Source organism: Puntigrus tetrazona, chromosome 15 (genome assembly GCF_018831695.1).
Source record: "Puntigrus tetrazona isolate hp1 chromosome 15, ASM1883169v1, whole genome shotgun sequence".
Taxonomy (NCBI): domain Eukaryota; kingdom Metazoa; phylum Chordata; class Actinopteri; order Cypriniformes; family Cyprinidae; genus Puntigrus; species Puntigrus tetrazona.
This window is the reverse complement of record NC_056713.1, coordinates 17856345-17883441: the sequence shown is the minus strand read 5'-3', so window position 1 is coordinate 17883441 and position 27097 is coordinate 17856345. Positions and strand designations below refer to the sequence as shown.

Genomic DNA, 27097 nt, shown 5'->3' with positions numbered 1-27097 from the left:
AGCAAAGAATGGTGAAGTCTCACCTTAAAGTGGGGAGAATGGATTATTTTGTCTGTAGAGAGATAGTATTATTCCAATATGGTGTTGTAGATTTCTTTCTTTCTTTTTCTGCCTGAAACAGCCACCTGTCTGAACATTTCAGAGGGAAGTTTAGCTTGAAAAAAAATTATTTGTGGGAAAATTTTGATTAAATTAGCATTGTGTGAAAATGTAATGTAATTTTGCTGGGAAACAATCAACGGTTTCTGAAAAAGTAAATAGAATTAAATTACATGAAATGAATTGAAGGTTAAAATATCATATGCATTTGTTTTTAAGTTGTAGCTGTCCTTTAAGAAAATACAATTATTTCTGACCTTGACAATTTTTATATATTTTATCCTTAAGATTTTAAGGTATAGTTTTATCTAATATGACTTTAAATGTGCATCAAAAACAAGGCTATCCATTATGAAGCTGAAAGCTGTCCTCAGGCATGTACATGTCTCATGAGTGCACATGTGCATCTGTGCCCCCAGAAAGCACCTTATCGCTCATCTCCAGGCATAGTTACAGGTGTTGTTCTCTATCATATCTCCCCACGGTGCCTCTTTGTTCAGCAACACCTCCGGGCCTCCCCTCCTCTCACAGCTGCCCGGCTATCTCCTGAGACCGATGCTTATCCTGCACAGACAGGGTAGACTGGAAGTGAAAGATGCAACAAAACCGCTGATTTTTTAATTTCTACCTACATGAAACTCAGATTCAGCTAGGAAGAAGGAGCCCTCGAGTTTGTGGGAGGTCTGAAATCTATTTGCATTTACTCACACACACACACACATAAGCCAGAAGAAAAATCTTTGGCGAATTCAATTTATTCAGTTTGCTTTTGATGTGTAACGGCGTTTGAAGTAATTTGGTTTTATACAAGCAAATCTTTCATTAAAAATCTCATGGAAAACAAAACGTTGGGGAAATCAGATGATGGACAGCTTATGGGCTGAAGCTCTCGTATCTTTGGGCTTTTGGATCACAAGATAGATTGCGTTTATTACTATTTATGGCAGGGTTTTATGGTGGTGAAAGTGCCCTTCTTTTTAGAGGACAGAGGTTACATGCCTGAAATTCCCAACAGTTGGTCGCTGTGATGTAATTTAAAACGTTGCGTGTCGAAACGGCGTGTTTGAGTCTCCAGGGTCAGCTTTAGAGGCGTCAGCGCAACTGTGGTGCCACATTTGATGTCTCTGTCAAGTTTTTTTTTTTTATGAGGGTGGACTTCATGAAATATTTTTCAATCTGTAACCCTGTCCGGAATGTCACCAAGCCATTCCAAATGTCAGGAACGTGAAATACTCACAGGAAACATTTGAAGATCAAATGGCTGGAAAGGTGATGGTATCATGGTTCAATTTACTAGATAGATAGATAGATAGATAGATAGATAGATAGATAGATAGATAGATAGATAGATAGATAGATAGATAGATTCAGTTTCACAAGTAACTGGCATTGTTTAAGCCAACAGAAACAGGACAAAGATGTTTTGTTTAGCACTTTTTTAGTTTTGCCTCAGCTCTTGATTTTCAAGTTGAGATAAATGACAATTGGAAGCCTCTTACACATATCAGTTTGCAGGTTGATCCTATTTCTTACGGGTGATTTGTCAAGTATAAACACACAGGGTGAAGGACAGAACTGCCCTGTAGAAACTGGCTTTATTTGCATCTTCATTGTTATCTTGTTTTCCAGTCCAGATTCTTGGCTGATGTCAAGATTTTCAGCAAAGAGGAGTAAAAAACGGAGAGAGAGAGAGAGAGAGAGAGAGAGAGAGAGAGAGAGAGAGAGAGAGAGAGAGAAAACATTGCCTGGAGCTACTGTCTGACAGCAGTGCTGGTTCACTTTTGCAAATGACGCATACACCTGAAACCTGATCGACTGTTTTTAGAAAAGACAGCACCGTGTCAGCTTATTGAGTGCCACCTACTTAGAGTACTCAGAGCACGCACAGACAGCAACAACACCCGGCAAAAATAGTCTGCTTAAACTGGACTTCACTGCAGTGGGTTAAAGATTTTTAACAAAAGAAAAAAGTTTGTTACAACAAATTAGCAAGTTTTTTCCTGTGTTTCTATGGATGATGGAAATGTAGACAGACAGACAGATAGATGGACAGATGATGGATGGATGGATGGACAGAGAGAAAGACAGACAGACATGCAACAGATAGATAGATAGATAGATAGATAGATAGATAGATAGATAGATAGATAGATAGATAGATAGATAGATAGATAGATAGACAGTATTACTACTCACACATTTGTTTTTCTATCCAGGTTGAGACTTTCTGTTGATTTCTTTATGCAGAGAATATGGCATTTTCTGTTCTCTCCCTTAACTCCCAAACCTAGGCAGACCTTTTCAGGTTTTACTATCCCTACATTTGGTTTTCACAAGTCTTTTGTAATTGTATTGGTAACAAGAATCAGCTGGCAATGTCATATTCAGGAAATCTGCCGTGGACATGTTCTCGCACGCTGCAGTAACTGCCGCTGGATACTGCAAAAATCACCCTTGCACGTATCAAGGAAGAACCACATTTGAGTTTGTTCAATTGTAAAACAAGAGGATACTTGTACCGCAGGATCAGGCTTACTAATATACTGCTTGATGTATAGCATAATATGTGCTGGGTTAATAAAGCTGTGATTATGGACCACTTGGAGGATCTGGAGAGAGCAAAATGAGTGTAGGTGGCTGTCTGTCTGGAGCCTGTTATTAAGATCCAGTCTTCCGTTTCTGGGTCAGCCTAGAGGAGACGAGGAAGATGTCCTGTGGAGAAGTTGGTGATTGAAGGGTATTGTTAGATCACATTTCTTTCGTCATCTGTTGATTACTGGCTGTACATTAATTGAAGAAATATTTTCTCAACAATAACAAAAATTATATCAGTAACAATGACAAAAATTGACGGTTGACGGTAGTCATTAAGTTCCATAGTCTGTATAAAAATATAATAGCTACAATCAACTGTGTGGTTACTAAATCATTTAAAATGAAACAAAGTTGATGCAATAATATAACAAGAATGAAGAAAATGCAACATAAATGTTTTATATGCACTTTGAGCAAAAAAATATTTAACTTGGTCTCCATGAATATACATGAATATCATTTTTTAAACAGTAATAAGTGGTGGCAATGTAATATAACATTAGCTGGAAATCACAGATTTTGCATTGTCAGTCACAGCAAGCAGTCTGGCAAGGCAACTGTTTTTTTTTTTTTACAATTGGAGTACACGTGTCTGGATGTTTTTTGAAAGAGAATTACCTGTTCTTGTGCTTTTTTTTAAAGTAAATTACAGCAAATCAATTCAGCTCCTGTGGAAATGTGTACAGTGTGTTCTTTCTGAGAAACACTTAGAGCTGTGTTAATGTGCTCTGCCATTTTCTTCTACCCAGAGGTCTTTGCTTTTTATAAATTCTGTCTCTCTGTGGGAATGCTAAGGAAAGTTCAAGCACACATGTCTGCATGTGGACGTGTGAAGTGCACACACATTCTACCTCTTTCACTGTGCGTGTGCACATACATAATTTCACAACATAATTGTATATATATGTATATATATATGCACTATATTGCCAAAAGAATTGGGTCAACCCCTTCCAATTATCAGATTTAACTGCCATGAGTACAAATCTTAATGTTAAAGTATATAATGATATTCTAGGGATTTGTACTTCTAATTTTATAGCAACAGTTTGGACAGGTCCCTTTTTTATTCTAAAATGACAATGCCTCTTTGTATAAGGCAAGTTAAAAAACAAATGATCGATTGAGTCAGTGTGGAAGTGTGGTGTGACTTTAAATGCAGTCCTTAAGCCAAAAACCCATCACCAAACTTTTTAGTCTTTTTATTTATGCATTTAAAAAAAAGGAAAATGCAAAAAAGTAAAGCAAAATGTTACATTTTTTAATCATCTACATTCCTTTAAGCCAAAACATTTTGAACCGAATCTCTTCCTCTGCTGATAAAACATTTACAATCTGCATTGTGCACGAGAAGAATCAGCAAACAGAACTCCGATGCATAATTCTGAGGTGCAAATTGATGTGCGGGTATCATGCGAAATTCGTCAGAGAGAAAACATTGACAAAAAAAATCTAATAAACCACCATGGGTGGGCGTTACACACTAAACAATAATTTAAAAATAAGAAAGATTTCATGGTTCTTTGATTACATTTCCCTGGCTTTTGATTACATTTACTTTGGCTTTTTCCACCAGGAGGTTTAATTACAGCGAGTTGAAATGAGGTGAGAGGAAGCTGTGCGTTAAAGTCTCCTGGGTCCGTCCTTGTGAAAGCTTTCCTGGCTGGAGTTACTTCGAAGAGCAGCTTTTGACCAAAGCTGTCGACCGTGCAGTGAAGTAGAATGCAGTTAAGAGTGTCAGAGCGTACCACAGTGTTCGGGCCAGATCATTCAAGTTTTAGAAAGATAATGCATTGGCGTATCAGTCTGCAGTTCGTATAAAGAAAGAAAACCCTCAGTAGTTCAAATTTAGCCCACTAGCATAATGGCAGCCTGCCACTTGGTAACCCAATCCACTCAGTGAAGCACCTGAGTTTGGGTTTGGGTCGTGTAGGAGCCAATGGTTTGCTTTTCAGTTAATGGACTGTGGTGCTTTGAAGCTCACTGTTTGTCCCTTTACAAATGATCCTTATCTGATTGTGGAGCAGCGAGACACACACCAAAGCGCACTCCACACAACAAGCCGAACCAAAGCACTCATTTCATATCACCTTCCGATCGCCCACAGTACTTCATGTCTCTGCAGGGACAGACGCTGGCAGTGCCAAGGCATATCATGCAATTATATTTAATGCGTCTCCAAGACCTAGATAAAGCTAGAGATAACTGCCTCTGTTTTTCTGAAGTGTGCACTTTATAATGGGATTTTCACCACATGAACAATTTAGTCTTATTTTCGCCCTTGACTCAAACCTCTAGGCAGTGCCTAAAGATGTATTTGCCCCTCAGGAGCTTTAACACAACTTCACACAAACGTAATGTGCATTTTATCGCAGGTAAAACACGTCGACTTTTTGTGAGTTTGTTAAGTGTAGTCTTTGAACATTAAGGAAAGTTGGTAATTTAGTAGTTTCAGCACATTAAACAGGAAATATAAGACACAATATAATTACTTGTGCTCTTACTTAGTAATAAGCTGCATTGGGACGGCGAGTTTGGAATAAAAAAGCAAGCTTGGGGTTGGTATTTATATATTGTTTCTGTTTCAGTATATATGAACCTAGTGTTTTGCAATTTACTGTTTTCAACATAAAATCATCCGTAATAAGGTGAAGAACATTCTGCGAAAATGTAGCTTTGAAATCAGACTTTGATGCTTGTCATTTCAAGCTTAGATTTTGAGATTTTAGCATGGATTTAGCAGACAGGGTCACATATTTTAAGAATTGAATTGAAAAGCTAAAATTAAGGATGCATTCTGAATTGTAAAACAAAATGTTTAAAAGAATAGCATTTATTAAAAATAGCAATCTTTTGTTACCAATTTCAAACAACGATGTGTGTGAACGATTTAATTATATTGGTTGTGACTTGACTTGATTTTTCAAAAAACTACCTTAATGTGACATTACAAACTATATGGTTATAAAATCCATTTTTCTGGATATGAATTAAACAAAAAACTAAATCCTGTTATATTTGCTTGCTTTGTTTTCTTTGTATGTTATAACAAACCTGTCTTATTTACGTATGCATTTATTTAATTTTTTTACTGTCCAAGCTGCTCTGTTTATCCGTGCTCATATTCACTTCAACACATTCAACATTCAAACGTGTCACTTAACAGATCAGTCCCAAGACATGCCTTCAGACGTCGAACCTGCCATAATATGGCATGCGATATTTGTCAGAATTTTTCATTTTTCGGTGAACTCTTTCTGTCAGTCAAACACTTTTCTCTGTCCCCATCAGTATTTTCCTCTTTCACTTTTCATGGTTGCTGAGTTCATAATGTAAGAGTTGGAGCTTGAATAACCCTTCAGTGGCAGGTAAATTACATTCAATAATGGGACCAAACAAAAGCTCAAATGTTGAAGTGGTTCTATTTTAAGCCTTTTAATGGAAAAAAGTGCAATGATAACAAACACTTCGGCAAACACCTCGCATGAACTCATCGGTGCGTTCCATCCTAATGCGTCAACAGTTCAGTGTTGATTTATGGGTAAAAATGAACTTGCTGTTTTTTTTATCATGTCACCTCTGAGGCCACACAAGAATAAAATGAGTGAAAAAAATCTTGTCACACATATTGTTTGTTTTCCTTAGGTATAGATGCGCTTCCTACCGTGGACGCATAGCAGCTTAGACTCCCTCAACACCTTCAGTGTCTTACCCTCAGTCAGATTCAGTACATGACACAGTGTCTTCCAAGAAAACACATTTGGAAGCTGAGTGTGACTTAGACCTTTCAGCAGCAGATATGGTGTTAGCGAGGTATGAACAAGGATTTGTCAGTGGATTCTAAGTCGGGTAAAGTGTTAATTGCAGACAGGCAGGTCCATGCTAGCCCATCTATCTCCACATCCCCCGTACCTTCTGTTAAAGCCACCTCAGACAGCTCCTCACTCTTAAAAAGGCAGCTCACCCAGCTGAAATGAAAATTCTGTCATTTACTCACTAAATGTCAAGACTTGTATGACATTATTTCCACTCCGGAACACAAAACATCCTAACAAACTGTGTCACAGTCTGGTATGGGAGCTGCTCTGTTGCTGAGCGTAAGGCACTGCAGCGGGTGGTGAAAACTGCCCAGCGCATCACAGGAACTCCACTTCCATCCATTGAGGACATCCAGAAGAAACACTGTTTGCGTCGAGCACGCAGTATTCTTAAGGACTCCTCTCACCCTGCCCACAAACTGTTTTCCCTCCTGCCATCCGGCAGGCGATTCAGATTCCCCCGGACTAGAACAAGTAGACTGAGGAACAGCTTTTTCACCAGAGCTGTCTCACTACTGAATTCTACCCCCCACTGATGTCTGCCCCACCCACCCCATTAAAAACAAAAAATACAAAAATGCACTGTTAACATTCATTGCACTCCACTGTATATATCTTTGTAAATGTATGTACATATCCACTGTACATACTCTTGTAAAATTGTCTATACATATCCTGTATATCCTGCTCTTTCTTATGTACATAACGATCTGTAAATTGTTTACACATAATCACTGTAAATTCCCCCTTCCCATCTGTAATTTAACTTGTACATATCACATATTTATCTTTGTAACTTATATTTATATTTGTACCTATATCCTGCACTTGCTGCTTATTGCACTCCTGGTTAGACCTAAACTGCATTTCGTTACCCTGTACTTGTACATGTGTAATGACAATAAAGTTGAATCTAATCTAATCTAATCTAAAAAATGTCTTTCTTAAAGGGACAGTTCAACAACAACAACAACAAAAAACCTAAACCTCATTTCGTTTCCAGCTTATATATATATATTTTTTTTTTTGTCCATATAGTTTGTGGTTTGCAGTTGTTGATATACAGTGCATGTCTTTTTTTGTTAGATTTAGTTTATTGTACCTTGGTTCAATTAGTGAACGTTTGGTGATCAAACCTGCATCTTGTAGATTGTAGCCTTAAAAAATCTCACTGTGTTTTCCAACAGTGCCAGTGTTTTACTTTGGAGAAACCGAGTACCATGTGGATGAGAGTGATGGTTATGTTGAAATCCGGGTTTGGAGAACAGGAAGTGACCTTTCCAAAAGCGGAACTGTCACGGTACGGTCTCGAAAAACTGAGCCTGTTTCAGCCGAAGGTATGTATCAGACAGATTACGTATGTCGGTTCCTATTATTTCATGTGCAGCCGCTTTCATATATAATTACTGTAAACATGCTCAGTTGCTCTAATACATTATCTAGCTTGTATTTCAAGAAATCTACACCATGAGACAATAATATGTTGCTACAGGCCCCTCAGGCTTCAACAATAGACAGTGCCAGACGACAAGAGCCCATCCTATGACTTACTGACAAGATATAAACATGGCCAGATCTTTAGTGTCTCTATCTAACATAATCTAGAAATACTAATGTTGTACAAACATCCAGATGTACAATCGTTTGAACAGTCTCCAGTTTGCTGAAAGCCTCTATTTATGGATTTTCTTCACACAATTTACTCGTAAACTCAAACTATTGACTGTCTGGTTCACGTTGCAGCTTTTTCTGGTCAGGAACAGACCAGTCGTGTTCAACCACAGTTCATTTCATTCAGCGATTCATTGACTTTGTAACTAAGTGGCAGCTCATTCAAACAATGGCACACACTGCAAAATACCCAGTGTTCAATAAAAAAAAGAAATAAATGAACACTTTGTGAAGGTTAAAATAAATCAAATTAAATTTGATTAGAAAATCAGCAAAAATGGATTGACGAAATACATATTAATTATTCGGTTTTTCTCATTTTTCGTAGCAGTAATCATACATATAATACATGATATTTCCCATAAAATAATTATTTGCATAGCAGGTCAGAAATATAAAATGTCGCCACAAAGGTATTCTCTCACCAGGCAGTATACATTTTTCTCCTTCTTTTTGAGGAGAAAAAAAAGTTTGGTCATTTCTGTGCTTGAGAGAGGTTTATTTTACTGTTAATTTACCTCACTTAGAATTTATTTTTGTACTGTTGATATTTCTGGAATATTTTCTCCATTGCCTTACCAACATTCTGTAAACCTTAACACAGCTGGTATGGACTACGTTGGGATTAGTAAGAACCTAGACTTTTCCCCGGGCGTCAACATGCAGACGTTCAAGGTAACAATCCTGGATGACCTGGGACAGCCGGTGCTGGAGGGGCCAGAGAAGTTTGAGCTGGTTCTCCGTATGCCAATGAACGGCATATTGGGTGAACCAGGAAAAGCTACAATCTACATCAACGACTCCATCTCAGATTGTGAGTGCAACTTACAACCATAAAGAGGCAAAACATAGTACATAGTTTCATTAATATTATGTTAGACAAGGGAAAAAAAAAGATACATATTGATTTGAAAATAACAATTTTGTTTGCTTGTTTTAGTGCCCAAGGTGCAGTTCCGAGATCCTACCTACACAGGTAATGAGAATGATGGACAGGTATCTGCTGTTGTGTACCGGAGTGGAGATTTGAGCTACAAGTCCAGTGTGAGGTGCTACAGCCGTCAAGGTTCGGCCCAAGTCATGATGGACTTCAACGAGAGGCCGAACACAGACATCTCCACCATTGTCTTTTTACCAGGTGTTATTTTTTGAGTGTTTATCTCTAGAAACGTTTAATATAGCAGGAAATGTTAACATTTTTATGCATGCTAAATAGCAAATCCCTATCGATTGATTGTGTAGGAGAGGTGGAGAAGCCTTGTGTCCTCATTCTTGTGGATGACACCGAACATGAGGAAGACGAGGAGCTGAGATTGGTGCTGGGAAGCCCCAAGAGCGAGTCTCCATTCGGGGCCTCTATAGGGGCTCAGAATGAGACACTCATCAAGATAAAGGATGATGCTGACAGTAAGACTTTTATCTCCCATTTTTTCACATTTCTGTGCCCACTTGTGCTAGAAAGTACTAGATGCACTGTAAGGCAGTGTTTTTTTTGTTGTTTTTTCAGAAAGTGTATAGAAGATAAGTATAAAGAAGAAACACTTACAAAATACCATGCATTATTATAACATTTAAATGCACATATCTGCTAGATATAACTTTCTATGATCGGGATAAATGTGTTATGTCAACATTTATAGGCACATTAGCAAATATGTGGATTAAGGTTTTAAAGATTTGGACTAGAAGCTACAAAACTCTCATCTTGATTTCATGTGATCTTTAATCATCTTTCTGTCTAAGGTGATTGGTTCATATCAACCCCAGAGTCAAGTGATATTTTGGGGCTGACATACATCTCTCCTTTCCCATGATCTCCTTTCCCCAGAGGCCATTATCAGTTTTGGAGCAGCCAAGTTTAGTGTCAGTGAACCCAGTGAGTCAGGGCAAATCTCAGTGGTCAGGATTCCGGTCCAGAGGACAGGAGACACATCCAAGGTGTCTGTGGTTGGGTCCACACAAAGGATGGCTCGGCTTCCTCTGGAGAAGATTACCATCCCATCTCTGAAGGTGGGTTCAAACACAACATCATAGCATGGTTTTCTAAAACAGCTCACTGGGGAATATCAAGGACATGTCTGCTTTATATTTTACCCCATATTTTTTTAAACTAAAAAAATCTATAGCTCCACCATTTATAAATATTTTTCGCATTATCGTTATACTATAAAAACATTTCCCTTCCACAATACAGTACTGTTATAAAAGAATAAGAGTTAGAAGACAGACAAGAATATAGAAAAGAATAATTTTTTACATATTATATCTAAATAGTGTTTGTGTTATTTTACCCAATTTATGCTAATTATTATATGCTAAGAATTGCTGTTAATTATAGTTATTTTCCACTTACTTTGTGCAGATAAAAATAAAAACATGTATAACTGTATAATTATTATTTGCCTACTTTATGCTTATTTACAGTAAATATTTTTTTTACTCTAATGCTGTTAAAAATGACAGTATTGAGAATTAATGAGAATCATCACTGATAACTGCAACAAAAATACTAAACTAAAATAACTGAGCATAAAAAGTAATGAGAATTTGGGAAGAAAATTTCTTTAGTTTTCATAAAAATAATGAGTAATTCTGAGGATAATAAAGTGCACATTTATTCTAAAACAAAAACATAATTTTGAGCTGGACATGTTTCTTCATGTTTCTTTTACATATATGTTGTCCCGCATTTGTTATTTATCAAACTTTAAAAAAATAATTTTAATGTATTTTACGTATAAAACACATAAAAAAAAACCCCATGAAAATGTGAATTTCCATCTGCAGATGTGGAGTTTAAAGAAGGAGAGACTGAGCACATTGTGGAAGTGGAAATTCTGTATGATGGCGATGAGAGATGAGAGAGGCCTTCACTGTCCACCTCAAACCTGATGAAAACATGGTAGCAGATATTAAGGTAGTCCATAATATGCCAAAAATGTCTTTGTATAATCAATAGCATGATACCTGTTTTTATTTAATTGCCATTGAAGGATACACTGTGTTCATTGTAGCTTCTTTTCTAAATCTTCAGGTCACGAAAGCCATCATCTACATCGAAGAGACGAACAGTATGGCTGATGTGACCTTCCTCGGTGCCAGTAGTGGTGTCTCTACTGCAGTACGATGATACAAGCAGCACTAGAGATTCTCAGCCAGTCGCAGGATATCCTGTAATCTGTGTTACGGTAGGTTCACAAAGAATGAGTGAATAATAGTGAATTTAGACAATGTACTGTAAATATGTGTAAACTCTACGATTTGTATTTATTTATTATATTCATATATTTATTTTAGTCATTGCAGCCCCAAATATCCAATTACTTTGACCGGACGGGCTCTATCTGTGTTGCTGAGCACATCAATAACACCCTGACCCGATATCGCTGGCTGGTCAGTGCCCCGACGGACCTGACGGTGTTACCAGCCCCATGAAGGAAGTGGATTTTGACACCTTCTTCACCTCCTCCAAAACAATCACATTAGACTCAGTGTATTTCCAGGCAGGCTCGCGTGTGCAGTGTGCAGCCCGGGCTGTCAACTCCAATGGAGATGAAGGGCTGGAGCTCACCAGCCCCGTAGTCTCCATCAGCCAGGAAGACGGTGAGTTTATTGCATTGCAGAATTAACACCAATACAGAGCCTGATCTCATGACAAAAACATGCCTGTGGGAGCTTCCTGTGGGAAGTGCGTTTCGTGATGCATTCGATGTGAAATGTCCACTGAGTGGCACTAAAAGAGTGTTTTGTTTTTTTTTTTTACCCGGAACAGATGAACGTACATTTTACTGTATGTGACGTTGATTTTGCACATATCCCTGCAGTTCTGAAATTTCAGATGAGTGGTGCTATAGCTCTATTGCTCTATGACGTAAAAATTAACATACCATCTACTCTACACCTAAACCTTCGAGGTAGTTTGAACTACAGCGAATGTGACGTAGATCGCAATCAAAAACAGTTTTTTGGTCTTTTTGATCTTTTTTCTTGTCTATTTAACCAAAGTCAACTTGAGTTAGTCATATCCAGAATTTCTTTAAACTGTTTACTGTTTGTAATTCATGCATAGTAATCTGATCCAGTTCCAATTTATTAGCGCCTTAACATTTTTACACTTTCACTTGGGTTGTTAACATTAATGATACGGCTCCTTTAAACTGCTGGTGATAATTTTTTTCCTTTTGTCGTCATCAGGTATGTGCCAGCCTCGGGTTGTTGGCACAGTTGGAGCTGAGCCTTTCTCTGCCAAGCTGCGCTACACTGGAGCAGAAGATCCAGACCACCCAAACCTCATTAAACTGACTGTTACCATGCCCCACATCGACGGTCAGTGCACCTGTACACCAGTTTTACCATAATGAAAAGCAGATGTTGCTTCATTATAAAAATAGAAAGGATTAAAAAATGCTTTTCACTTTCTGTGTCAGATCAGATATATACATGTTGCATCTTTTTCTTCATTCTCTTTCATAGGAATGTTACCTGTAGTCTCCACTCGGCCGCTCTCCAACTTTGAGCTGACCCTGAGTCCGGACGGCACGCGTGTGGGAAACCATCGCTGCTCTAACCTTCTGGACTACACAGAGGTGCGGACACGCTACGGCTTCATCACAGGTGCCACACGCAATCCAGATGCTATCGGCGGGACTGCACCCTACCAGTACAACACCGCTCTCAGGGGTCAAAGCACCCTACGATTCTACCGAAACCTGCACCTGGAGGCCTGCTTGTGGGAGTTTGTCAGCTACTATGACATGTCTGAACTGCTCAACGATTGCGGAGGGACCATCGGGACTGATGGACAGGTGAGGAAAGAAAAGGATCTGCTTTTTTACTATTACTATTACATCATGCCTTTAGCATTAGCTGTATTATATATATATATATATAATATTTCTATTCATATAATTTATATTTATATATATATATATATATATATATATATATTTAATATATACATGCACATGTATGTTCATTTATATATACATAATAAATATACAAAGTACACACACATATATTATGTACACAAAACCTTTTTTTGGATGCGATTAATCATGATTAATTGTTGCCCAGCACTAGTAAAAACATATTTTCTCCAAAAATCTAACAGTGCAGCTTTTTCATCTGTAATAATGCTAAGAATGCATCAAATCAGCATATTATAATGATTTTTGGAGGATCATGTGACACTGTAGACTAGAGTAATGACTGAAAATTTAAAAGGCATACATTACGCTAAAATATATTCAAATGGATACGTTATTTTAAGTTATTGCAATAATATTTCACAATAGTACTATTTTTACTGTAGTTTTAATAAAATAAATGCAGCCTCTGTAAGTATAAGAGACTTAACGTGTGTCTGTTTTGTTTCAGTGTCAGTTTAATTTATTCAATCGTTGTAAGGTTTAGACTTCTGCAGTTGATATATGGATTCCCAGTCTTTGCCAAACATATTAAAGGAAAGACTTTTTCGCAGTTGTGAGATCACATTGATTCATTATATCGTGGCTAACCGTTTTAGCTTATTGGTAAAGGCATTGGCTTTATGCACCTCTAGTCCTGCTTTAAGCAGTTCACTATTTGTCTTTCGCCCACAATGAGTCAAAACTGACCTTTAGATCATAAAAAGACTTTTTTCCCTGTCCTCCCCTTTAAACAACCAGCTAAAAGAGTGTAGCCTTTTAAACAAGCTTTAGACAACTGTTTACATGCCTGTTTGAGCCATTCATTTGTCTTCACCATGGACACGAGTTATGCTGGTTTACTCTGCAGTTAATTAAAGTGGACAAGTGTCATTAAACAGAGATGAATGGGTGTACACTGTACACTGTACAGGATGGGTGAAGTTATCCAAAAACATTTTCCAGGAGGAGTAAGCAAGTTAGCAGTTAAAGTCAAAGTAAACTGCTATTTGTAGCACATTAATTAGCAAATTCAAGTTTAGATTTTTTTTTAGGAAACTTTACTATTAAATGTTTGTGATTCTGACTTTAATTTTAGGAGTTTTAAGTTTTTGATTTAATCCATTAATGATCACTTTTGTGGATAAACTGAGTATATTCAGTTTTCGCTCAAAACAACAGCAACATCGCCACCTTCTGGGGACACATGTGTATACGCAGTCCTTACAGATACAAACCAGCCATAAGTAGACGGGGTAAATTTGTAGCAGTGGTCAAAAATATATATTTTTATAATATATTAAAAATGAATGATAATTTTTTATTTTATGCCCATAAATATATTAACATTTCATATTTCATGTTTTTGGTAACAAATTAAAGAGAACCTATTTAGAACGTTCTCTATTAGTTATTTTTAGGATCTTAGGATTTTTATAACCACTAAAACTAACCTTCCTAAAGGCAAATAAAAACTCTGCATTGTTGGCTGGGTAGTTGTTATGCTCTGAAGTATTTCCCTTTGTGTCCTGTGTAGGTGCTGAACCTGGTGCAGTCTTACGTGACCCTGCGTGTGCCGCTGCACGTGTCCTACGTCTTCCATTCGCCAGTCGGCGCTGGAGGTTGGCAGCACTTTGACCTGCAGTCTGAGCTGCGTCTCACTTTTGTTTATGACACTGCTATCTTGTGGAGAGATGGCATTGGTAGTCCTGGAAGCTGAATTACAAGGCAAGACATTCATGTTTTTTTCTTTTTTTTGTGTGTAATAAATCTAGCATATTTTTTGGACTAGATTATTTTTAAATAGTATTTTTTATACTTTTCAAAAAGAAATAGTAGTTTTATTTGAATAGCATTGAAATAAAACATAATATTATGATTGTTTAATCATGTCTGTTTTTTATTATAATATATTTTAAAATGTGGCAACACAATGCAATCCTTAAGAAATATCTGTACTGTTACTTTTAGATTGTATCCTTGTTAAATAAAAAAATGCATTTCTTAAAAAGCCTTACTAACCCTGAAATGTTGAACAGTAGTGTATATTTCATTTTAGGTGCCCTCTATCCTACAAGCATGCGCATCAATGAACAAGGCCGTTTGGTTGTGAACTTCCGAACAGAAGCTCGTTTCCGAGGGGTTTTTGTAACCGCACATTCAGGTGTGTTATTAAACCTATTAAATATACTAAATGATGTTGTTCAATTTTTTTTTTTGTGCTTTCTAGCTAACATCTACAAATACTGTCAATAAATTTACTTCAAATTCAAATTCACTTCGTATTTTACTTCAAAATCAAAAGAAATATTATGATTATTATTAGCTTGTGTTTTTCACAAGATTTCATATAACTAGAACTCAATTAAAATTTTAACTTTAACATACCTAGCATATACTGTATATCATGAATTTATGCTGAACGTGTGTTAATGATATAAAATAATAATAATAAAATAATGATAATAATACAATTGTTTGGTTTTCAAAATTCATTCAATTAATTATTTTGATAAATGCCAATTTCTAGTGCATTTTCTAAAACCAGTTATGATGGGATAGTGTATTGCATACAAAAACAATAATAACATGTGTGTCACCACAGCCTCCCCCATGACTTCTATGGTTATGTGTGCGGACCATCCCGGGCTGACCTTTAACCTTAGCTTAGTGAGAAGTGAGCCAACATACAACCAGCCGATGCAACAGTGGACCTTCATCTCTGACTTTGCTGTAAGTCTTTAGGGTGTCTGGTGCCTTTTTTTTTTTTGTTTAAAGCTAAATCTGATACTATGCATTCATGATTGGATTTGTCATTTTGTCTTTTACTGTCTCTGATACAGTAAGTGTTGAAATATTTTTCTGCAGGTGAGGGATTATTCGGGAACGTACACGGTGAAACTGGTTCCCTGCACGGCTTCTCCCGGAGTTGAGTACAGCTTCCGTCCCGTGTGCCACCCCAGAGAGCCAATTACCTTTGATCTGGACATACGTTTCCAACAGGTCAATACTGAATCACGAGCATTCATTAAAGGGCTTACAGCAAAGGCTGTATAGCCAAGCACAAAGTTTTTCTGTGTGTGTGTGTGTATGTGTGTGTGCGCTGTGAGTTACAAAGTTACAGGAATCATGTCTTATATGACTCTTTTGCAAAGCCCGCATTGCAGAAATAACCAACTAAATAATCAATTCTGGAATGTCCTGGAAAAATGGGACAGTTTGGCTTAATCAGTCACCTTGTTAAAAATAACTATTTATTTTAACATTAAACAGAGCTACATTAAAATATTTTGTTTATATTACACAAATGTTCATTATAATATTATTGCAGTTTCAAAATAAATATTTTCTATTATTATTATATTTTTGCGTGTGATTGTGTTGGATATTCTTCTTTGTCCGTTCGTAGACTAAACACTGGCATTTTTCATATATAAATCTATTTCGGGACTGCTTCATATTTTTAGACCTGAAATCTGTAATAAAAAAGCATGTAAAGTAGTTATAGTCTTTGGTCTCAAGACTTTTAATTACCGTCTGTCCCAGTAGTAATCTCAATGTGCATTTCCTGGTAAAAGATAAAAATAAAAATACCTTAATCATAGCATTATTGATAGTGAATTTTGGAGTGCGCCAAAATGTCATTTATTGTCTTCTAATTTCCTGAAGGATCTAATTGATTTATTTGGTACACGTGTCCTTAAACTAAAGAGAGAAATGTTATTTAAAATGTACCAGTTTTTCCAATGAGAAGTAACATTTGTGTTGTTGACTTGAGTCAACAGGTGAGTGATCCAGTCTCTGCAGAGTTCAGTCTTAACACACAGATGCTGCTGCTTTCAAAGAAGACTCTGTGGTTGTCAGATGGCTCCATGGGCTTTGGTCAGGAGAGTGATATGGCTTTCTCTGAGGGTAAAATGCCACAAACAACTCTATTTCTATTCAAATATTAGAAATATGATACCTCCCATTCATTTGTTGACTTCATTTACTGTTGCATTGTTTAGGAGATGTCATCTATGGCCGTGTAATGGTGGATCCCGTTCAGAATCTTGGAGACTCGTTCATCTGTAACATTGAGAAGGTGTTCCTGTGCACGGGGGCGGATGGCTACATCCCAAAATACAACCCTGACAACTTTGAGTACGGCTGCCTAGCTGATTCACCGTCCCTTTTATACCGATTTAAGATCATTGTAAGTACATGCACTTTTTTAATAAAGCCCAAACCTTGCATCAAATGTTGACAGTCTAGATTAGATGTCTAGTATAATACATTTCTGTTAAAAAAAAAAAAAAAAAAATATATATATATATATATATATGGTGAACAAAATATAAGACTTTATGGAAACTTTTATTTGCATATTAACATATCAAGTGTGAACTTGTTGGTAAAAACATGTTCATTCATATAAATCAATGACTTTCAATTTCTAATACTTCGAAAAACCATACATTATAAAGCCATACATTCACAGTTAAACAGTTATAGAGTTATGATTAATCATATTTAGGAACTTTTTGCAGACTGCAATCTGGATCTAGCCGATTCAGTGTTATTTTAGTATCTAGAATTTATTAATACATATATGTATACATATACACACACACACACACACACATATGTATATATATATATATATATATATATATATATATATATATATATATATATATATACACACACACATATATAATGTATATATCCGAAAATAAAAGTTTAATAATATTACATAATATTGAGTGTGTTATGTTTATATACTAAATATATTTATGTATAATAAATGTATATACATGTAAATATATATAAATAGTGCTTCTATGGCACCTTGTTTTTACTTAGCTTTCAGAATCAGTAATGATATGATGTGCAATTTTTAAATTCTTCTTTACAGGACAAAGCTCAGCCAGAAACTCAAGCGAGAACATTTGGTAGCATTAGTTTCAATGCTTTCTCGCTGTAGATGATCCTCAGGCGTTACCTCTGGTGAGGCAGCCGGCTCTGACGGCTTTAGGTTGGATTCCACAGCTTTGTTTCAGGTAAGAGGGACACAACAAATTAGAGGGTTACTCCCCCTCAAAACGAAAATGTAGTCATTAATCATTTACCACCATGTTGCTCCAAACCTGTAAAAGCTTTGTTCGACTTCGGAACACAATTGAAGATGTTTTGGATGAAAACTGGAAGGCTTTTCCATTGGCTGCCAAGTAAAATACGCTATCAAGGCCCAGAAAAGTATGAATGACATTATCAAAATACTCCAACTGCCGTCAATGTTTCAATCTGCATTTTATGAAGTGACGAGAATACTATTTGTAAATAAAAATAGTGACACTAATTCAACAATTTGTCAATTTGTGTTCACTCCACGAGAATTTTTTCTGGAACGCAAACAGCATATGTGCTTATGTGTCAAGCATAACACAAAGATACCCTGTAAATACGTGTATTGATCAAAGTATAAATGTGTGTAGCAAACGTATATTGATATTGTTGATATTGTCCAAAATTGCACTATGATGACACGAAGAGACAGACATTTTTATATATTTTTAATTATTTTTATTCCTTTTTTATTTGTGTACAAAAAGTGTTCTTGTCGCTTCATAATATACAGATTGAACCACTGATAGAAGATGGACTATTTTGACAATGTTTCTCATACTTTTTTGGACCTTGGCAGTGCTGTTTACTTGGGAGTCAGTAGGACAGTCACAATCTTTCATCTAAAATATTTTAAATTGTGTTCTGAGAACGAATGAAGTTGTTGGGATGATATGGGGGTAATTGATTAATGACGGCATTTTTATTTTGGGGTGGATTAAACCTTTCTAAAACATTGTGATAATGTTGTGATACTAACACTATAAGACTGTCCAGGTGTCGACAGGCAGGGAGTGGTACATTCACACCATCTACACCGTCCGGTCCAGAGACAACGCTAACCGAGGCATCGGGAAAAGAAGCCTTGACTATCACTCTGTGACACACAGCCACTCGATTTCAAAAGGTCAGCCAACCGCGTTCCAGATTTGGCTCAGGATATTGGCACAGAAAATAACCGTGGCACAAACATCTTGCACATAGCGCTGGACCACAGCACTCAAAAACATCCCGACCTTCACGAGGAATCCCAAGCAGAGGGTATCATTCCTAGAGAACTAAATCAAAGGGACTCTAGTGATGATCGGCTTGTTTTGATCATAGGAATCTTGGTGGGTCTCCTCTTCACCATCCTCCTTGTCATTCTTGTCATTCTGGTGGTGCGTTCTAGACGGGATAAGAACATCACTGAGTCCCCGAAAGGCTCCAGCAGCACAGAGCCTATGATGACGCAAAGCCTCGATAGCAATGACAGCTCAGAGGTTTGATTTACCAACTGTGGACCCTTTTATTCAAATCACTTTTTGTTTGCAAGTGCCTCTTGTTCATTTGCTCGGGCACGCAAGGACACATGGTGACTCGGAGTGGTTGCGCTCTACCTCTCCTCTGGATTTTGTCAGTCCGAAAGTGTACTTGAATTTCAGAAGCACTTCTGTTGTCACTGCTTTAATAATTGTTTGAAGTCTGAATCTTTTGCTGAGAGAATGGATTGTAAACCACTGTTACTACTGCTTGATGGCATTGATATTCATCCAAATTAAAAATTTACTTTATATCCAAAGGTGCTAAATGAAAGAACGGTATTATGGGAAAGATGATATTGTATAAATGCAGGTTGCTTTCAGTCACTTATCATTTTTTTTATAGCTTATTAGTATTATAAGGTTGAAAAAAATCTAATTTTAGTCTATGCTGGATGGGTGACTCCATGATCCATAAATTGTTTTTGTCTTTATTTTTTTTTACATTTATGTGTTTTATTTCACTGCTATTGTTTCTACTTTATGAATGTAATGTACTGTAATACAATAACTTCAATAACATCAAAGTAGTGTTTTTACTTTAATCAAGTTTCCGTAAAATGGTTTCAGTTTTGCCTAAAGAAAGCACAATAGTATTCCCTTTTTTGTATTTTACATATTTAAGGTTACTATCAAGTTTGCATGTTTTCTTTTTACTTTTATCTACACTTACAGTGTAAAAATGTATTATAGTGTATTATAAGTCAGATAAAATAATGCCATGTAATGCCATGTAACATTTCTTTGATGTTTCACAGCCAGCATTTCTTTTTTCTTTTTTTTTTATATCATTTAAGATTATTGTCATGATGTTTTTTACCTGAATGTGATGCTAATTAGTATGGTATCAAATGAACATTAATGAGATAAAAATTAGCTGATATTTGGTTCAATTCCAGTTGCAACCCTTGGATGTTGTCCCCTATGATGCGCATTTAGTAGTGTCCTGCATTAGCCAAAATTATGACAGTCCACCATATGAGTAGCTTATCAAATCTCATGTGAATAAATGCAAATATTCCCAAAAAACACCCAGTAAGGACAGTGATTCGGTCAAGACGCGCCAACTTCCCTTTAAGTTTGACTGATGTTTGCGCCCACACCGCTTTGTTCCGACAGTGACATAGATGCTGCCCTTTTCAACTGCAACTGAACGATGATGGCATTGAAATGAATAGGTTAAAAAATAAATAAATAAATGGATTTTATAGCACAGCGCATTCCGCGTCCTGTCAAACGTATCCCTAACGAGAATACCATTCAATGTCGAAAACATTTTATTATAAAACAATATAAACTCTAATATTTTAAGAACATAATGACCTCTTTAAATTTTTTAACATGTTCATCTGCTTCATGGGTTATAAACAGTAAAGAACAGTTCTATCCACATTGCCTAAATGTTGGAAAATTAATTAAGACATTTCCCAGCACCTCGCATCTCTGTACTGTACTCTGTACTCAAAATACCAATACTATATAAAGTAATATCTTTTCATTGGCCTATGGCATGTCTACATATTATATAAATAAAATAGCCACCCCTTTTATGCTTGGGCACTAAAAATGATTAGAGTGAGATTCATGGAGTGGTTTATAATGGGGCAAATTAAATACAGAACACTGAAAAGAATACAGAACTACATTAATGCTTAAAGTTAGTCAACTAAATTGGTTTATTTACACTCTAAAAATGCTGGATAAAATATGGACAGACCCAACAACTAGGTTTTGACAAAACCTTCTGTATAGTAACTCAACCGATGGGTCAGAACAACCCAGTCGCTGGTTTTGTCCATACTTTAGCTGAGTTGTATTTAACCCAGTAGTTTTTAGAGTGTAACTAAAATAAATTTACTACAACCACTTACCTTTTTTTGTGTAGTAAGAGCTAATATTAAATACAATTGTTCAGATCATTTTAATTCATTTAGGGCAAATAAACGAGAGTAAAATGTCAATCTCATTTTTGATGATGACAGGGCCTGGATGGATGTTTTCATTGCTGTAGTGACACGCCGTCATTTGCACACACATCCAGAATATAAACCCCAACGCGTCCTGAAAAGCCCATCGCAGAATTCTGTCCAACTGTAGAGAATACCAGTCACTGCCAAAATATCCTATTATTAAACACAGAGAAAGCCAACATCAACCCTAAACCTTCTTGTATGTGAACACATGATATTGTATATGCTTACCTTATAGCCAGTGTTGACAGTCTTGATTATGACGGTAGTGTCAGGAGACCGCTGTAACAACGCTAGAACAGCTTCACGGATCCTCAACACTCTATGCTCAAAGAAATCCAGAGGTAAGTGGTGAAATGGGGCCCCAGATTGAACATAATGACAGTGTGTGGTCCTCCAGCCAGATCATCGATCTCATTACTGATATAGTGCAGATCAGCAAGTGCTGTTTTTAGAGTACGAAGGGGAACACCGTGAGCCCTCCAGTGTAGGTCAATGTTGTTCTCCACATCCACTGCTAAAAGCGGCCCTGACTTATACTGGACATGCAGGTTCATCTGCTTCAGGGCTGAAAAACAAAACTGAGTGACCGCGCAACAAACATGATCCCAAAATTGCATTGGATATATAATATAAAATTAATCTCACTTGGTACTGTTTTCACAAGGAACTCAAACCACTGTCTCATAGTGAGTCTCCCATCATGTAGATGTGTTTGTTTTTCAGGCACTCTGTTGTCGTCTGAGGTGTAAAATGTTGAGTGCTACAGACAAAAGACGTCCACACATCATTCAGGTAAAATCCGGCTGGAACTGGAGTGTGTATACCAGGATGACATTTTTCTGTTACATCTGGAAGTTAAATAAATAAAGCCTGTAACGTCTGTAATGTAAAAATCTATGAGTTTGCCAATATTTGCCTAAACTATAGTTATTTTGTATTGAAACAAATTATTATTTTTGGCAGCATATTTCCCAGAATGTCTGTATTGTACTATTTATCTGGCTTAAACTATTGTGCAAAATACCAATAATTTCATTTCCATGGAAAGGATAAATTGTGATGATGCTGTTATCTCCATTGACACCTTTGTTAGTTTGTGTCCTGCCAAAGAGAACATGTTTGTCTGTCATATTCCTTCCATCAATGCATTAAATAAATGAATAAATAAAATAAGTAAAGTAATCAAGAATCCTTTATTCTCACATTAGCATCTTCTCTTGATTAGTCAGACGGTTTTCTATAACCGCCCATGGAGTGGTACACAAGGCACTACATGGCAGAGATTTGGGTCTCTGGCAGCGCCATGTTTCTCCGGTCATGAGGATCGTTGTATTCACAGCAACAGTCTTTGGTTCCCATGCTCTCTAGTCCATTCTTGTCCCACTTCACATTACAGTTCACCATTTCACTCAACCTGGACTTATCTGGTCCTGGTCCCTCATAATATCCATTAAAGTACACTCTGTCAGAGTCAGTATCTCTGTGACGCTTTAGGACCTGCACAGCTTCACTGGAGTGAATTAGACGCACAGCTACCTGAGCCTCACCGACCCACGGCAGGAGAAAACGAACAGAGTAGGAACCGTTGAGTAGATCCACCACCTCCCCAAAAACACTGGCCTGTAACAGAGAACCATTCAGAAGTTCATTCAAAAGCCTTCAAGTGCTGTTTAAAATGTTCTTATAAACTTAGCATTTTTCTGAGGCTCCTCTATTTAGTTATTCCAAATCAATGGCAATGAAAATAAACAATTTGCCATATAAACAACATTACTAAATCTACTCTTCTCAGACCAACACTCTCTCTCTAAATACAACAGTTATACAGGTCTAGTAAAATAATGTGTACAATCACTGACCTTATTTTTAGACCAGAACAGCTTGGCTTGAAAAAAGTCACCTCCATAACTCTTAGATTTATTACACAAAGTCCTTTGTTTGCACTGTAACAATAAGCTCCTCACCAATTTGGTAGCTCTCTTCAGGTTCTCTATGATGAATGTGGTGTGAGCTGGACTAGTACTCATGGACACATCTGTGATTGGTCTGTCAGGCTCTGCCCAGTAAACAGCCTGCTGTAACTTGGAGTAGGAATCTAGGCTGATTCCAAATTCCAAAGTGGATTTTGGAGAGGCGGAGTGTCCTACAAAGCGCTAAACAAAAGTTTGGTGGAGGTGCTTCTTCCTTTGATTACCCGTATAAGACCATACAACCTGCAAATACATAATAAATGATTATTAATCAAACGTTCTTTGCGGAATCAAGCATGTAGATTATTTTACTATATATTATAACTAAAAATCATGATTATACTTTTCACTAATGACACTAAATAACAGAAATTATCATTTGTACACTGTAATATACCACAATTTGATTGGTCGATATCACTTTGACTAAATATTTAAAAATTCTGAAAACATTTACAGATGTTTACACATTACATTATAATTTGTGTTCTATTTTTAAGTGTATAGTTTAAATATGGTACCCGGTGTCATATTTTGTAGGCCTACATCCTGCTATTCATTCATTTATTGCATTATTGTTCAATTATTACCTGTGAAGAGTTAAAGAGATTTTTCAAAAACTACTGCCATATGCTACAAGACTTAAAAGTGACGAACATATCTTTAATAAACTTACCAGAAAACACATGATTACCAGTAGACACAGGCCAGTAAAAAACCTCCGTAAATATGATTTTTCTCTGTGAACTGTAAAAGCAGTAGGTTATGTTAGTCACTTCATTAAATCTACTATGGTTGTGAACAAATAAGCCTAGTGAAGACGAGAACTTCAGTAAAAATCAATGGCCAAAATTAAAAGATGTAATTATTTTCTGTTTCTTGGTTTATATTTATTTATTTATTGAAAACTATTAAAGCCGATTATGTGCTTTGTCTTTTTTCTGTTGTCTCCATATAAACCATTAATACAAAAAGCTATCAGTTTATCGTTATTTTAGTTATAAAGCCTTTATGTCAATGACAAAATGGCTGAAAGTATTCAGAAATAACTTACAGTGTTGTTGCCGAGTTTCAAGCTCCATTTTATTTTTGAATGAACACATACTTTTGAAGACCCCTATCTGTAAAAAAGTAATATTCCAAAGACGCTTTCATTTCATGGTAAATATTTCTAACGAAAAAGTCTGTGTGTTCCAGTCTGTTCGTGTTTACTACGAGCATTCATGAGGTAATATTTTACTATTCCTTTATATGTGAATTTTCCTTGGCTCAGGAAAATTAATTATTTACATGACTTTACTGAAAGAAAGAAAGAAACGGTTAAAGGATTGCAACATTGCTCATGAAATTCATGCAGTCTAGATGTATTAACAAATATCGCTGCGGCTGTTGAATAACATTTACAATATCCAATGCAAATATGCAACAAATGTCCTTAACAACTAAAAATATGGATATTTATATCTCACAATAATCACTCAGTCGGGGTTTATAGAGATTATTAGATCAGCATATAACATACTAACACATCTCATCAGATGCGGTTACACAATTTTTATTTTGTATACCAACAAAGTTACTGTTTAGCTTTCTGTAACTCACTTATAGATTATCTGAACAGACATACAGACCTTCCTAAAAACAAAAAAATTCAAGGACTGTAATATTTCTATAATTTTATATTACAATTATATAATATGTAATTCAAGGACTGACATATCGACTTACATCAGCATCTGAGTAAATACAAAATTAAAAGATTTTTTTGTATATAAATTATTATTATCTTTTCTTTCTTTTTATTTCTGTGAAATTATTAGTTAAGGCAGCTCATTATTTGCTCTCTATGCCCTATTAACATTTTCTGGGACATTGTAATTTATTTGCATTACACAGACTATATACTAAGGCATGCCGTTCTGTCGCTTGAAACTGACAAATGGACAATATTTATTTTTAAAACAATTTATGAATAATATGGCTGGCCAAATGTATTAAAGTATATTTTTGTATTTTAATTATGTTATTAAATTAATGACAAGAAGTAGAAATAACTTACATTGTTGTTCTCGAACTTTAATCTCCATTTCATTTTTTTAAGCATATGCATGAAGAAATGTATGTGTGAAAGTAATAATCCAGGGATGTTTATAATTTCATTTAATGGTAAAAGCATCCAATGGACGTTTGTCTGTGTTCATCAGGTTGTTCCTGCTGCTCATATTCCGATTGTACTATTCCTATCCCACAATCTGAAGTCATTTAAAGACCGCAGCTGGAGCTAAAGGGTTTTTCTTTGTATGTACTTTTAAAAAGGTACACTGCCCCAGTGACCTTTTTGTACCTTGCTTTATTTCTGAGAGTGTATGAGAGATATATATGTTTTAATATATCATTTATATCATTCTGTCCAATAAACCATTTAAAAATGAAAAGGTTTTCCTTAGCACATGCAGTTTAACAATATGGAAGTTATGAAAGGGTAAAACGTAATCATTCATGCGAACTGCGAATCATTTCAATTCATTCAGGAAAAATAAAAAGAAAGTAAAATGTCAATCCAATTTTATTTGATTAGAGCCTGTATCATTTGCCACACATCCAGAAACACCATCAAAAGTTTATATATACTTAAGAATATATATTTTCATATATATATATGAAACATTACCTTGGAGAGTTTAGTCAATCTGAATGTTGCATTTTATTATTTTTTGTGAAACATGTTTCTCTGCATCTCTGTACTACTATTCCTCTTTGTCAAACTATTGACCAACATACCAATGGATTCATTTCCACACAAAAACACTTTTTATGGGTTATTAACTCATAGGTTATACCTGTTGGATTTCATTATGTTGGAGTTATTTTCCACTGATGGGTAGTTTTTGTATGCTTAGCTATTGGATTAGTTGACCCACATTAAAATGATATACCCTCCCCTACACCTCTTACAAAATAACCCATCTGATGGATTACAATTAAAATACTTTCCAGTAAAAAAAAATAAGGTTATGCTATAGTTTTTCTTCCATCTTTAATTCTTTTATTGTCTTTGTAAATTTATATTTTACTTTATTGCAGCATAACGCTTTGAAGTGAGGATGTCAGTCGATTATGATCATCAGCGATCGTTTACGCGCAATGGCATACAGTGAATTACGCGTAACATAAACTGCTCTTTATCCGTTATAATGCTTCTAAATTAATTCGGATGTTAAAATATGTTCTCAAACTTCTTTGTTTACATTTTATGAAGAGTCACAGCGCCGGCTTCCGGCTGGAGTGAAACGCGAGGCGCGGTCTGAAGTTGCTGTTGGTCACTCCGAGTCCCGTCGGATGACCGCGAATTGAGATCTAAGCAGAGACCAATCTCGCCGATGTATCTAAACAAGCCAATTGAAATTTGGCATCTGCTCATCGCATCAGCTGCCGCTGATCACAGCGCGTGTATAAAATACGCTTGGCGGTGCAGGCGCGCATATTCAGCTTTCGCCGGGCGGGCGTGACTGTTCCGCTCCAAAGACGATCTACCGGTGTTGGAGTACGGCGTTTCGGCGGTGTTTCTGCATCAGTGGATTACCACAATCAGGCTGCACTACCCCTGTTTGTGGCGCAGCTTGGCTATCCTATTTGCCGCCAGCACTAAAAGAAGCATTC

The 27097-nt window shown here is 36.3% G+C and overlaps 1 protein-coding gene and 1 long non-coding RNA gene across 3 annotated transcripts in view; one reads left to right on the top strand and one right to left on the bottom strand.

Moving 5' to 3' along the window:
* The window catches only part of frem2b (FRAS1 related extracellular matrix 2b), a 64498-nt gene extending 44502 nt beyond the window's left edge, over positions 1–19996 (top strand). Inside the window, 26 exon segments of the mRNA XM_043258293.1 lie at positions 7700–7849; positions 8788–8997; positions 9124–9321; positions 9426–9590; positions 10012–10131; positions 10134–10193; positions 10971–11033; positions 11036–11100; positions 11218–11273; positions 11275–11371; positions 11481–11586; positions 11589–11786; positions 12378–12509; positions 12657–12988; positions 14625–14797; positions 14799–14827; positions 15147–15251; positions 15693–15820; positions 15956–16090; positions 16873–16999; positions 17095–17282; positions 17985–18036; positions 18039–18086; positions 18089–18129; positions 18971–19091; positions 19094–19996. Of these exon segments, the coding sequence (XP_043114228.1) occupies positions 7700–7849; positions 8788–8997; positions 9124–9321; positions 9426–9590; positions 10012–10131; positions 10134–10193; positions 10971–11033; positions 11036–11100; positions 11218–11273; positions 11275–11371; positions 11481–11586; positions 11589–11786; positions 12378–12509; positions 12657–12988; positions 14625–14797; positions 14799–14827; positions 15147–15251; positions 15693–15820; positions 15956–16090; positions 16873–16999; positions 17095–17282; positions 17985–18036; positions 18039–18086; positions 18089–18129; positions 18971–19091; positions 19094–19461 (3467 nt within the window). The 3' untranslated portion in view covers positions 19462–19996.
* A 3641-nt stretch (positions 19997–23637) lies between these two features.
* Positions 23638–25535, bottom strand: LOC122358482. Of its 2 annotated transcripts, none has more exons than XR_006252612.1 (3): positions 25497–25535; positions 24114–24184; positions 23638–23680 (listed from the first exon to the last, which is right to left on the bottom strand). It is a non-coding gene; the product is annotated as an uncharacterized LOC122358482 (long non-coding RNA). The 2 variants fall into 2 exon arrangements; XR_006252613.1 differs by lacking the exon at positions 25497–25535 and adding an exon at positions 24492–24542 and having other exon boundaries at positions 23644–23680.
* Positions 25536–27097: the final 1562 nt, after the last annotated feature.